The sequence below is a fragment of the Zingiber officinale genome, chromosome 11A (genome assembly GCF_018446385.1).
Source record: "Zingiber officinale cultivar Zhangliang chromosome 11A, Zo_v1.1, whole genome shotgun sequence".
Taxonomy (NCBI): Eukaryota; Viridiplantae; Streptophyta; class Magnoliopsida; order Zingiberales; family Zingiberaceae; genus Zingiber; species Zingiber officinale.
In genome coordinates, this window is record NC_056006.1 from 5,851,511 (window position 1) to 5,865,261 (window position 13,751).

The 13,751-nt window shown below is 41.5% G+C and overlaps 1 protein-coding gene across 1 annotated transcript; it reads left to right on the forward strand.

Moving 5' to 3' along the window:
* Positions 1–10,717: 10,717 nt before the first annotated feature.
* LOC122032702 (oligopeptide transporter 5-like) lies at positions 10,718–13,154 on the forward strand (the record flags this gene model as incomplete). Its single annotated transcript, XM_042592019.1, has 4 exons — positions 10,718–11,173; positions 11,253–11,350; positions 11,431–12,271; positions 12,345–13,154. Coding segments are annotated over 4 exons (2,205 nt in total), but the record flags the coding sequence as incomplete, so codon positions are not given.
* Between the last annotated feature and the right edge of the window lie 597 nt (positions 13,155–13,751).

The window sequence follows — 13,751 nt, forward strand, 5'->3', positions numbered from 1 at the left end:
TCTCCTCTGAGTTTTTTTTTTTTAATTTTTTTTTATTTCACACTTCGCTTCGGTTCTTCTTCCTTTCCTAATCCCTTTCTATTTTCTTTTCCTAACCTTAATTTTACCTTCAAAGTCTTCTACCACATATTGCTATCACTGCAATCCACGTTATTGTTGTTAGGACCAAAAGTAGCTAGAGGGGGGGGGGGGGGTGAATAGCTCTTCGCGTGTCCGTTGCTCGGCGTTGCTTGTTTCTTCGAAGATGTGTAGCGGAAAATACAGAAACAACTCACACAACGCTAACACGGTTGGTTTACTTGGTATCCACCTCACAAGAGGTGACTAGTCCAAGGATCCACACCACGCACGCACCCTCCACTATGAAAACACTCCTTTTCGGTAACTACCGAGGGCGGAGAAGCCCTACAAGACTCTCAGTACAAGAAGAAAGGAAAGGGAAACAAAATACAAGCGCAAAGCTTACAATGAGTACAGAAAACCCTAACCCTAGCTTCTCTTCTTGCCTTTGATCCGCCTCTTGACTTGAAAAGCTTCCAAGATCCTTCAAGAACTGGCGATCTGATCTTTGAGAGCGCTGTGGAGGAGTTGGCGAGAGATCTGGAGTGAATCGGTGAAGAGATATGCCGCAGCCATCACACGCCTGCAGCTATAAACGACGCCAACGGTCGGATCCCGATCGATTCGAATGTTCTCAATCGATCGGGGAGGCTTTGGATCGATCCATGGATCGATCCAGAGCGCCTCTGTGCTCTGGGAAAAACACCTGGATCGATCCACGGATCAATCCAGCGCTTATCGCGCGAAGCAGCCGCGTCCCAATCGATCCACTGATCGATTGGGACATCTGGATCGATCCACGGATCGATCCAGAGGCTTTCTGTTCGCTGGGAGAAGCCTCGATCGATCCACTGATCGATCCAGCTCCTGGATCGATCCCCTGATCGATCCAGCACTTGGTTTTTGCCCAAAACCAAGTTCCAAGACTCCCAAACCAACATCCGGTCAACCTTGACCTGTTGGTACATCATGCCTAGCATCTGGTCACTCCCTTGACCTGCTAGGACTTCCCACCAAGTGTCCGGTCAATCCCTTTGACCCACTTGGACTTCCACCAGATGTCTGGTCAATCCCTGATCCATCTGGATTTTCCCTTGCCTGGCTTCACTCACCAGGGTTTCCATCTGCCTGGCTTCACTCACCAGGACTTTCATACTGCCTAGCTTCACTCACTAGGACTTTCACCTGGCTTCACTCACCAGGATTTTCCTTCTGCCTGGCTTCACTCACCAGGACTTTCATACTGCCTAGCTTCACTCACTAGGACTTTCACCTGGCTTCACTCACCAGGATTTTCCTTCTGCCGGGCTTCACTCACCAGGACTTTCATACTGCCTAGCTTCACTCACTAGGACTTTCACCTGGCTTCACTCACCAGGATTTTCCTTCTGCCGGGCTTCACTCACCAGGACTTTCATACTGCCTAGCTTCACTCACTAGGACTTTCACCTGGCTTCACTCACCAGGATTTTCCTTCTGCCTGGCTTCACTCACCAGGACTTTCATTCTGCCTAGCTTCACTCACTAGGACTTCCTTCTGCCTAACATCCCAGTTAGGACTTCCCAGTCAAGTATCCGGTCATCCTTGACCTACTCGACTCTTCTTCAATCAACCTTGCATTGTCAAACATCGAAACCCAAACCAAGACTCAAGCTTGGTCAACCAGGTCAACCTTGACCTGGGGGATGTTGCACCAACAATCTCCCCCTTTTTGATGTTTGACAATACCAACACTATCACTTACAATACCATATGTAAGTTAGGCTAATCCCATAGCCTAAACCTTCTTCATGCCACTAGGTAATGAATACATAAGTTAAGCCCTTCATTCTCCCCCTAAGAGGGCAAACTCCCTCTAGGTAATGAAAGCCTAACTTACTCCCTTTCATTCTCCCCCTATTGGCACACATCAAACCATCTTTGAGCACACATCAATCCGTGCCTCAATTTTGGGCACTCTTCAACAAATGCCCCATTGTTGAAAACTCTCCCCCTGAAGAGTTGCTCATCGTTGTTCACAACTTCACTCGTTGTGACCAACACGATAATGAAGGTCCCATACCCTTCATTTACCTTAACCCTACATTCTCCCCCAATGTAGGCAAATGCCCATCCTTGAGCATTATCCACTTGAAACCACTTGAACAATGAGGATATCCACTCCCCATTAAAGTTCAAACGCTCAACCTTGAGCATATTCTTAACGGAAGGTTGACCACCTTCCAAGGTTCATGAAAAATAATTTTCATGTCTTTAAAGAGTCCCTCCCCCTAAAGACATGGTGGTAACTTCTGTCATTGCACCAACAATGACTTGGAATTCCTAAAACTTTAGGAAACCCAAATTTTAGAAGTTTGGAGGTTCAAATATTCAAAATTTGAAACAAACCTCAACCTAAACTTCAACGAAGTCTTCCTTAACCATTCCATCCTTGTTTTCAACACGAAAACACCCGGTTTGTGTATACAAATGTATTTTTAAGGGTTTAGAATGGTTACATAGACTAACCATGGTTCAAAGATGCTGAAATCAGGCCTTCCCAGCCAAAATCAGCAACTTGGATCGATTGGAGTTGGGTTCCAATCGATTGAACCTTGCTGAATCGATCCACTGATCGATTCAGACTCCCTGGATCGATCGGCTGATCGATCCAGCGAGCTTCTGCTCATTCGAATCGATCCACGGATCGATTCAGGAACTCCAATCGATCCATGGATCGATCGGAGCTCTGATAGTTGCTGAAATTCCATTTCAGTCAACTTCAGAAACCCCTAGAAAATTCTACAAAAATCCAAAAATTATGAAATTTCGTGTAGACATTATTTAGGGCATTTACTATCACGGAAAAATAGTTTTCTATGAAAATACTTCATATTTTCAAAGATTGACACAAACTTGAGAACTTGCAAAAACTTTAGTGTTTTCTTCAAGTTTGTGTCTAACTATTCAATGGTGATTACTATCAAAAGATAGCCTTCACCAAGGTTTTCCAAAATTATTTTAAAAACATTTTCAAAACCAATATCCCACCATGTTCCTTGGGCTTAATGCACATGACTTGTACATTAGCTTTCCCAATGATGGGGAAACACATAACTATGTGTTTTGATGAATTTAAAACTCAAAGGAATGCACTAAATCAATATCTTGAGTTTTGTTCATCATCCTAACATCTCACTTGTATCTAATGTGCACTAAACCACATACAAGTCACCTTATAGTCTTTGTGAGATGTAGATTTTGATTTTTGCCCTAATCTAGGGATCATATATATCTATCTAGGCATTTTAGAAATATTAGACATCCACCTAGAATGTCACTTGTTAATAAGGGTTGTTAAATGCCATTTGTCCTTAATTACAAGGGAATTAAACTAATGCATGATAATGTTATGGCATACATCAAAATAAAATAACTTTTAAAAGAAAGATTCCTATAATTACATGATGTATGAATGTCATTACATGGTATTTTTGGATTTTTCATAATAAAACATGAATGCAAAAATAGACATGATGTCATGGCATATGATGGGCAAACAATCATGGCAAGGTTTAGCATAAATAAAATATACCTAGATTAACTATCTAAGTATCCTTAAAATCTTAGCTAAACTTACGACTTAAACCTAGATTGCCCTAAAGTGCTTCAAGAAAATGCCAAAACCTAAATTGGCATTTCTAATTTCCTTGATTAATGTATGCCAATTGAAAATAAATATGTCCTCAAATGTTGGCATATTTCATTTTTCCACAAGAGTAGCACTTTTAAATTAAGGCTTAGTTTGCCTTTAATTTCCTAAGAACATACCAAAATCCCAACTTGGTAGTTCTTATGTTTTCTCAAATTTGTGCCACTTTAAAATAAAATCAATACTTCTCCAATTTGACATATTTTACTCTTTCAAGGAGTAAATAATAATTCCATTTCATTTTCAAAGGTTAACAAAAACCTTGAAAATGCTCCTTGAGTGTCAATTTCCTCAAAGTTGGGTTAACTACCCTTCTAATCGGAGTTGACACTCTCTAACCCATCTATGGGGTAGAGAAGATGCTCCTAGGAACCCAACACCTATTGGTGCTCCTTGGATGCTCTAGGTACTCACTAGGGATAACTTCCCTAGATACCTTCCTAGTGACCTTGTTGGGCTTCTTAGAAGCCTTGGTCACATTTTCTAGGTCAACTCTAGGGATAGCCTCCCTTGTAACCTTGTTCGTGACTTTCTTAGACTTCTTAGAAGTCTTAGTCACTTTGGTTGCAAAGATACTTCTAGGGATATCTTCCCTTGTATCCTTGACTTGACCTCTAGACTTAGGATTCGTTCCATAACTATATGGAACCCTATGATAACTAGGCACATCCTTCTTAGCTTTTGGTTTGTATCCCAAACCTTTATGGCCATTGGATGGCTTTGATTTTCCTAAACCTAAGTTATGCTCACTTTGCCCTAATAGGATATTTTCCATCATTTTTAGGGTCTTCTCCATTTTATCAAGTCTTGACCTCAAGACTTGATTTTCTCTCACTAAGTCCTTAGTATTTGATCCATGAGCATTTTTGTTTCTAGGCTTGTATCTTAAATCCTTAGAGTTATCGCCTAGGTTTTTACCTACATTCCTAGCCTTAGGGATAGTAGTTTTGGCATGTAGGGCCACATGCTTTTCCTTAAAGCCCTCATGCTTCCTATTCTTATGGTAAATCGCATTAAAATGATAAAAATTTGACCTAGCATGCTTTTTACCATTTTGCAAGGGAATGAGCTCAATGAAAGTTACCTTCCTTTTTACCTTGGAGGCTCCCCCTTGACTAGTGCCTCCTTGAGCCTTGACCATCTTCTTCCCCTTGGGGCATTGACTTCGGTAATGCCCTTTTTGTTGACACAAGAAGCACACAATATGCTCCTTGCTCTTCTTTGTCCCGGGGGTGGTCTCCTTGAGCTTCTCCTTGCCCTTTTGTGCCATTTGGCCCTTCTTCTTGGCCAATTTAGGGCACTTGCTCTTGTAGTGCCCATGTTCCCTACATTCAAAGCATATAATATGATTTTTATTATTAATTGAAATATTTATACCTTTGCTTGTAGGGGTGGCATCTTTTTCTTTGGATCCGGAGGTAGAAGCTTCCTCTTGATCGGACCTTGATTCTCCTCCATTTGATTTTTCTTGACTTGTGGAGGTAGAATCTACTTCCTCCTCTTCGTCTCTTGACCCGGATGTAGAAGCTTCTCCTTCTTCTTGATCCGGCGTCACCAAGGATTGCTCCCCCTCAATCCTAGAGGTGGAGGCTTCATCATCTTGAATATGAAACAAGGAGTATGCTCCCTCCTTGTTCCCTTCGTTGCATTCCCTTGAGGATGAAGCTTCTTGGATCTCCTCTTCTTCGGAGGTTGAGCATCTCTCAACCTCGGAGCCCTCCTCTTGGTCTTGCTCCAAAGAGTCACCCTCTCTGGATACTTTTTGCTCTTGTACAGTGGAGGGGATCTCTTCATGAAGCTTGGCCAATTTGCTCCATAGTTCCTTTGCATCTTCAAATTCTCCAATTTTGCAAAGGATGGTGCTTGGCAATAAATTGACCAAAAGCTTGGTCACTTTGTCATTGGCCTCGCACCTTTGGACTTGCTCTTGGCTCCACTTGCTCCTTTTGAGTACTTTGCCCTTGGAATTTGTGGAAGTTTCAAAACCTTCCATGAGAGCAAACCATTGCTCTATCTCCATCATAAGAAAATTTTCGATTCTTGATTTCCAAGAATCGAAGCTTGTAGATGAATATGGTGGAGCCACCCTTGTGTCAAATCCAAGTTCATCTTGGAATTGCATCTTGAAGTTGAGCTTAATAAAATCTTGAACTTGAAGAATTTGCTCCAACTTCTTCACCCCTCTAGCTTTTCTTGTTATGCTTGACCCTTCCGGCGATGATTCCGGTGAAGAGCGGCCTTGCTCTGATACCACTTGTTAGGACCAAAAGTAGCTAGAGGGGGGGGGGGGGTGAATAGCTCTTCGCGTGCCCGTTGCTCGGCGTTGCTTGTTTCTTCGAAGATGTGCAGCGGAAAATACAGAAACAACTCACACAACGCTAACACGGTTGGTTTACTTGGTATCCACCTCACAAGAGGTGACTAGTCCAAGGATCCACACCACGCACGCACCCTCCACTATGAAAACACTCCTTTTCGGTAGCTACCGAGGGCGGAGAAGCCCTACAAGACTCTCAGTACAAGAAGAAAGGAAAGGGAAACAAAATACAAGCGCAAAGCTTACAATGAGTACAGAAAACCCTAACCCTAGCTTCTCTTCTTGCCTTTGATCCGCCTCTTGACTTGAAAAGCTTCCAAGATCCTTCAAGAACTGGCGATCTGATCTTTGAGAGCGCTGTGGAGGAGTTGGCGAGAGATCTGGAGTGAATCGGTGAAGAGATATGCCGCAGCCATCGCACGCCTGCAACTATAAACGACGCCAACGGTCGGATCCCGATCGATTCGAATGTTCCCAATCGATCGGGGAGGCTTTGGATCGATCCATGGATCGATCCAGAGCGCCTCTGTGCTCTGGGAAAAATGCCTGGATCGATCCACGGATCAATCCAGCGCTTATCGCGCGAAGCAGCCGCGTCCCAATCAATCCACTGATCGATTGGGACATCTGGATCGATCCACGGATCGATCCAGAGGCTTTCTGTTCGCTGGGAGAAGCCTCGATCGATCCACTGATCGATCCAGCTCCTGGATCGATCCACTGATCGATCCAGCTCCTGGATCGATCCCTTGATCGATCCAGCACTTGGTTTTTGCCCAAAACCAAGTTCCAAGACTCCCAAACCAACATCCGGTCAACCTTGACCTGTTGGTACATCATGCCTAGCATCTGGTCACTCCCTTGACCTGCCAGGACTTCCCACCAAGTGTCCGGGCAATCCCTTTGACCCACTTGGACTTTTCTCGTCGTGCCAAGTATCCGGTCACTTCCTTGACCTACTTGGACTTCCACCAGATGTCTGGTCAATCCCTGATCCATCTGGATTTTCCCTTGCCTGGCTTCACTCACCAGGGTTTCCATCTGCCTAGCTTCACTCACCAGGACTTTCATACTGCCTAGCTTCACTCACTAGGACTTTCACCTGGCTTCACTCATCAGGATTTTCCTTCTGCCTGGCTTCACTCACCAGGACTTTCATACTGCCTAGCTTCACTCACTAGGACTTCCCTACTCAATTTTCCTGTCAGCTTCACTCACCAGGACTTTCATACTGCCTAGCTTCACTCACTAGGACTTTCACCTGGCTTCACTCACCAGGATTTTCCTTCTGCCGGGCTTCACTCACCAGGACTTTCATACTGCCTAGCTTCACTCACTAGGACTTTCACCTGGCTTCACTCACCAGGATTTTCCTTCTGCCTGGCTTCACTCACCAGGACTTTCATTCTGCCTAGCTTCACTCACTAGGACTTCCTTCTGCCTAACATCCCAGTTAGGACTTCCCAGTCAAGTATCCGGTCATCCTTGACCTACTCGACTCTTCTTCAATCAACCTTGCATTGTCAAACATCGAAACCCAAACCAAGACTCAAGCTTGGTCAACCAGGTCAACCTTGACCTGGGGGATGTTGCACCAACAATTGTCACTGCACACCGCTATCACTATCATTTGTTGCCAACACCGCTGTTGTCGCTTCACCACCGCTTAATAATAAATATCTTTTGATTGAGATGAAGTTTTTGTTTGAGATCTTTTGATTATGGATTTAAGTGTTACTTTTTCATATATTTATATTTTTATTTATTAGTTAAGCAAGTGTTTACAAATATTGAAATTTTGTGTATTTAATGTTTGATTTGTTATATGAAGATGATCAATTTCATAAAAAAATTTTATCAATTGAGTCACATTATTTCTTGCATGAATAGAATCATCATATAATTTATAAATTAAAATTAGATAGTTATAGGATTAGAAAATTATGTTAAACATTTGACTTAGTATTGTTATCGATATGTATAAAAAGTAAAGGTTCATTAACGCTCAATTAGTTTTCTATCAATTCCATTTATTATTTATTTTTAAATTATTAAAAAAAATAGTCATTAAATTAGATGTTTATATTTTTAAAATATTAAATTAATAATAAATTAGATGAATTAATAATATTAAGATATTATAAAAAATACAAGATGAACGTATTTCATGCAGGACATTTCCTCTTCACCTCTGTCCCCCTAAATAAAAATCAGGACTACACCACTACTCAGCCCTAATGCTAATTGCACCAAATTTACTAATCTTATTTTTGTTCTCGGATATAATCATATATTTTAAAGAAATTTCAATTTTTTATGTTATCACAAAATACTTCTAATATTTTTTTCAGTGTTATTACTTAGCATTTTTAATGAAATATATTACTTTACTTCCTTTCCAAAAATTAAAGCAATTTTTTTTTAAAAATAAAATAAATTTTCTTTCAATTTTCTTTTCATAATTCTTCTTTTAAAACCCAAATAAATATAACCCTCTATTCTTAAATTCTCATAATTCTACATGCTGTTCTTTAATTAAATTTCAATTAGTAGAATCTTGAATACCAGCCTTATAAATCCCATGTAATTATTCTCCATTAACTACGATTTATAAATCAATTAATTCAATCAAAAATTATGATAATTAATTTTTTCATCATTAATAGGCTGATGCTTTATATTCTAGTGTTAGAATATAACAATTACGCTTTGGAGACTGGAGTCATCAGTTCAGTTGACTGATCACCTCCCATTGTTTTTACCGGTTAAATCAATATTTTAAATCCTAAATCTGAAATAAATAATTAAATTAGCTGATATATATATATATATATATATATATATATATATATATATATATATATATATATATATATATATATATATTTAAAAAATAAAAGTTCAAATCAACTAAGCTTAACTCGTGATTTCAATCGGTTTTAATTCGATTTGATCGATATTTTACTCTGCCCTAATTAGGGATATTAATTCAGATGGATTGAGTTGGATTGGAATTTTTTTAAAAATCTCAATCAAAATTCGAATACAATTCAAAACTTTAAGCTCAAATCTGAACCCAATCCAAATAATCTGATTTAAAATGATTTTTTTTATTATTTTCCCTATAATTCTTTATTTTTATTTCAATATTCTGTATCATCGTATTAACATTAATATCGATATATTTAAAATTATTTTATTTAATTTTTAAAAATTTGACTTAACCCTCAAAAATTCATTGAATCCAAAAATCGGATTAATCTGAGTCAATATGAATCTGAACCGAATTTGATCCGAAAAATATTCAACCTTAAAAACCTTCAATATGAATATAATCCGAATTCAAAAATTTCTAATCTGAACTGATTTTTTTTCCAACTCAGATCGGATTATTGAGTTTATTTTTAACACCCTAGCCTAGTACTAAATGCTCCGGACTCACTAATCTTTATCTTTGTTATCAAATATAATCATCTATTTTAAATAAATTTTATTTTTTTAAGTTATAAAAAATACTCATAATACTTTTTCCCATAGTTGTTAATTCCCGAATTGAACTCTCGATTTGTTCGGTGAATTTAATTTGATTGAAATTAATTGCTCCAAATTTACTAAATCTTCTTTGTTCTAGGATATAATCATATATTTTAAAGAAATTTCAATTTTTTAAGTTATAAAAAAATACTTCTAATATTCTTTTTGTCAGTATTATTACTTAGCATTTTGAATGAAATGTATTATTTATTTCCTTTCCACAAATTAAAGTAATTTTGGAGTTATCAGTCCACGACTTTAATCAGTTAAATTGTTATTTTAAACCCTAAATTAAAAATTGAATTGAACTAATTGAATTATATATATATATATATATATATATATTAAAAATAAAATTTTAAATTAATCAAATTTAACTCGTGATTTTAATCGGTTCGATCCGTTAATTCGATTTGACCAATATTTTACTCAACACTAATACTCATTGCTCTGAATTCACTAATTTTATTTTTGTTATCAAATATAATAATTTATTTTAAATAAATTCCATTTTTAAAGTTTTCCAAAATACTCATAATATTTTTTTCATTATTATTAATTCCCGAATGATCTTTCATTTTTTTAAACGATTTTAAATGAAGTTTATTACTTTCCTTCCTTTTCAAAAGTTAAAATAAATTTTCATTTAAAAAAATACAAATAAAAATACAATGAATTTTCTTTCCATTTACTTTTTCATAATTCTCTTTCTAAAAACAAAATAAATATCATTCGAAATTTCAATATTTGCAATTGATTAAATGCCAAGTTTCTATTCTTAAATTCTCACAGTTAACTACGAGCTGTACTTTAATTAATCCTATAATTATTTTCCACCAGCCTTAATTAACCAAACTGCCATTTTTAAACAAAAATAGTCATGATTCATGATTCTCAATATTCAATTCCTTTTTGTTTTTCAAATTAAATTTGAGAATCTTCACTATCATATTACCTTATAAATTTTAATTTAGCTGTAATGATTCTCCATTAACTTAAATTTTTTCATGGCTTCAGCTGTTCTTGATCATGATCCTCCTCCCAAACATCTCGGTAATTTTGTTTGTTTTTTTAAAAATATTTTTTTTCTATATCGTTTTTGATCGATTGGTCGTTGTGTGCAGATGAGGACGAGGACAATGACTGCCCGATCGAGCAGGTCCGGCTGACGGTGCCGACGACCGACGATCCGTCGCAGCCATGCCTGACGATCCGCACATGGATCCTCGGCATCGTCGGCTGCGTCCTCCTCGCCTTCGTCAACCAGTTCTTTAGCTACCGCTCCAACCAGCTCTCCATATCCAGCGTCTGCGTCCAGATCCTGGCGCTGCCCATCGGCCGATGGATGGCCCGCGTCCTCCCGCCGACGATCATCAGGGTCCCTCTACTCAACTGGTCCTTCTCCCTCAACCCCGGCCCCTTCACCATGAAGGAGCACGTCCTCGTCACCATCATCGCCAGCTCCGGCTCCGGCGGTAATTACGCCGTCGGCATCGTCACCATCGTCAAGGCCTTCTACCACCGCGGCATCAACACCATGGCCGCCATGCTCCTCACTCAAACCACTCAAGTTACGATTTTTACTCCTTTAAATCCCCCCCTCAAAAAAAAACAATTTTTAATCTTATTCTTCTTTCTCCGATCTCCAGTTGCTGGGATTCGGTTGGGCAGGATTGTTCAGGAAATACTTGGTGGATTCTCCGTTCATGTGGTGGCCGTCGAATCTCATTCAAGTTTCCCTTTTTAGGTGCGTTTTTTCTAATAGATTCTCTGTAAAAAAATCGATCCATTTCCTTGCTTGATCGAGTGCGATTCGATTCAATGCAGAGCATTGAATGAAGAAGAACGGCGGCCGAAGGGCGGCTTGTCGAGGCTGCAGTTCTTCCTGATCAGCTTGGGTTGCAGCTTCGCCTACTACATCGTCCCCAACTACCTTTTTCCGGCGATCGGGTCTGTGTCGGTCCTCTGCCTCATCTGGAAGAACTCGATCCCCATCCAACAGATCGGCTCCGGCCTCAGGGGCCTCGGCGTCGGCGCCTTCGCGATCGACTGGGCCACCGCCACCTCCTGGCTCCAAAGCCCCATCGCGGCGCCGCCCTTCGTCCTCGTCAACGTCCTCGCTGGCTACGTCATCCTCATCTACATCCTCATGCCGCTCTGCTACTGGACCAACATCTACCACGCCCGCCGCTTCACCTTCCTCACCTCCCACCTCTTCGAGCGCGGCGGTGCCCCCTACGACCTCGACCGCATCCTCGACGCCGAGTCCTTCTCCCTCGACGTCCGCCAGTACGAGAGCTACAGCGACATCTACATGAGCACCTTCTTTGCCATCTCCTACGGCATCGGCTTCGCCACGCTCACCGCCACCCTCTCCCACGTCTTCCTCTTCGACGGCCAGTACATGCTCAAGCTGTGGCGGCAGGCGACGTCCAAGGCGAACGAGAAGTTCCTAGACGTGCACGGGCGTATCATGAAGGCCAACTACGCCGCCGTGCCGCAGTGGTGGTTCCTCGTCATCCTCATCTCCATGACCGCCCTCTCCATCTACGCCTGCGAGGGCTTCGGCGGGGCCCTGCAGCTGCCTTACTGGGGCATCCTCCTCGCCATCGCCATGGCACTCTTCTTCACCCTCCCCATCGGCATCATCGGCGCCACCACCAACACGGTAACGCCGCCGCCGCCACACCATCATTCTAACGCCGCCGAGAAAATTCTATCAATTAATTTTTTTTCTGCAGTTTCCCGGACTCAATATCATCACGGAGATGGTGATCGGCTACATCCTGCCGGGGAAGCCCATGGCTAACGTGGTGTTCAAGACCTACGGCTACATCAGCATGTCTCAGGCGATCACCTTCCTCAGCGACTTCAAGCTCGGCCACTACATGAAGATTCCTCCCAAATCGATGTTCGTCGCTCAACTCGTCGGCGCGGTGATCGCCAACGCCTGCTACTTCGGTACGGCGTGGTGGCTGCTCACCTCTGTTCCGAACATCTGCGAGACCGACCTGCTCCCGCCGGACACCCCGTGGACTTGCCCCAGCGACTCCGTCTTCTTCAGCGCCTCGATCATTTGGGGCGTCGTCGGTCCTTACCGGATGTTCGGGCCTGGCTCCATCTACGTCAGCCTCAACTACTTCTTCCTCATCGGGCTCCTCGCCCCTGTCCCCGTCTACGTCTTCCACCGCCTCTTCCCGGAGAAGAAATGGATCCGCCTGATCAACTTCCCGGTCATCTTCGGCGCCACCGGAATGATGCCGCCGGCGAAGGCCATCAACTACAACAGCTGGTTCGTCGTCGGATTCACCTTCAACTACTGGGTGTTCAAGAGGCACAAGCAGTGGTGGGGCCGCTACGCCTACGTGCTTTCGGCGGCCCTCGACGCCGGCACGAGCTTCATGGCCGTCGTCGCCTTCTTCGCCCTCGGAAACTATGACATCTATGCCGTCAACTGGTGGGGCGGAGTCTTGGACGACTACTGTCCCCTCGCTAACTGCCCCACCGAGGCCGGCGCCTACATCCCCGACGGTTGCCCTCAAATCCAGTGAAAACGGTGGCTCTGTTCAAGGTGGCCGTTAATGTCTGCAACTGTCGGTTATAGGGCTTTGCTTTCTATTAATAGACATGCTTTCTATATTTGGTCTTAGGCGGTAAATGATTCAAAATATTCATAAATAAGTTGATGTTGATTTAATTAAAAATTTATTTATATTCATTCAATATACCTTCTAATATCTTCTAATATTCGTGAATAATGTTCATGAATAATATTCATATTAAAGTTCAATTAAAATCCTATATTGAAAAAATTTGATAAAAATCATGGATTTAAAAGGATGCATGATATCTCCATTGGTATAAGACCTTTTGGGTATAACCCAAGAACAAAGCCATGAGAGTGTAGGCCCAAAGTGGACAATATCATGTCATTGTGGATATATGTGAATATCCTTTGACCACAACAAATGGTATCAGAGCCATGGTCCAGACTAAATGTCATGTGAGGTGACATTAAACAAAGTTAAGGATAGACTTGAAGCGAGTCATGAGTGACCGAATGCTCGCTGGGAGGTCTGAAGCAGGTTAGTATGATTGAATGGTTGCTGGAGATACTTATAGGGAGACGAGTAGGTCAGGGTGATTGG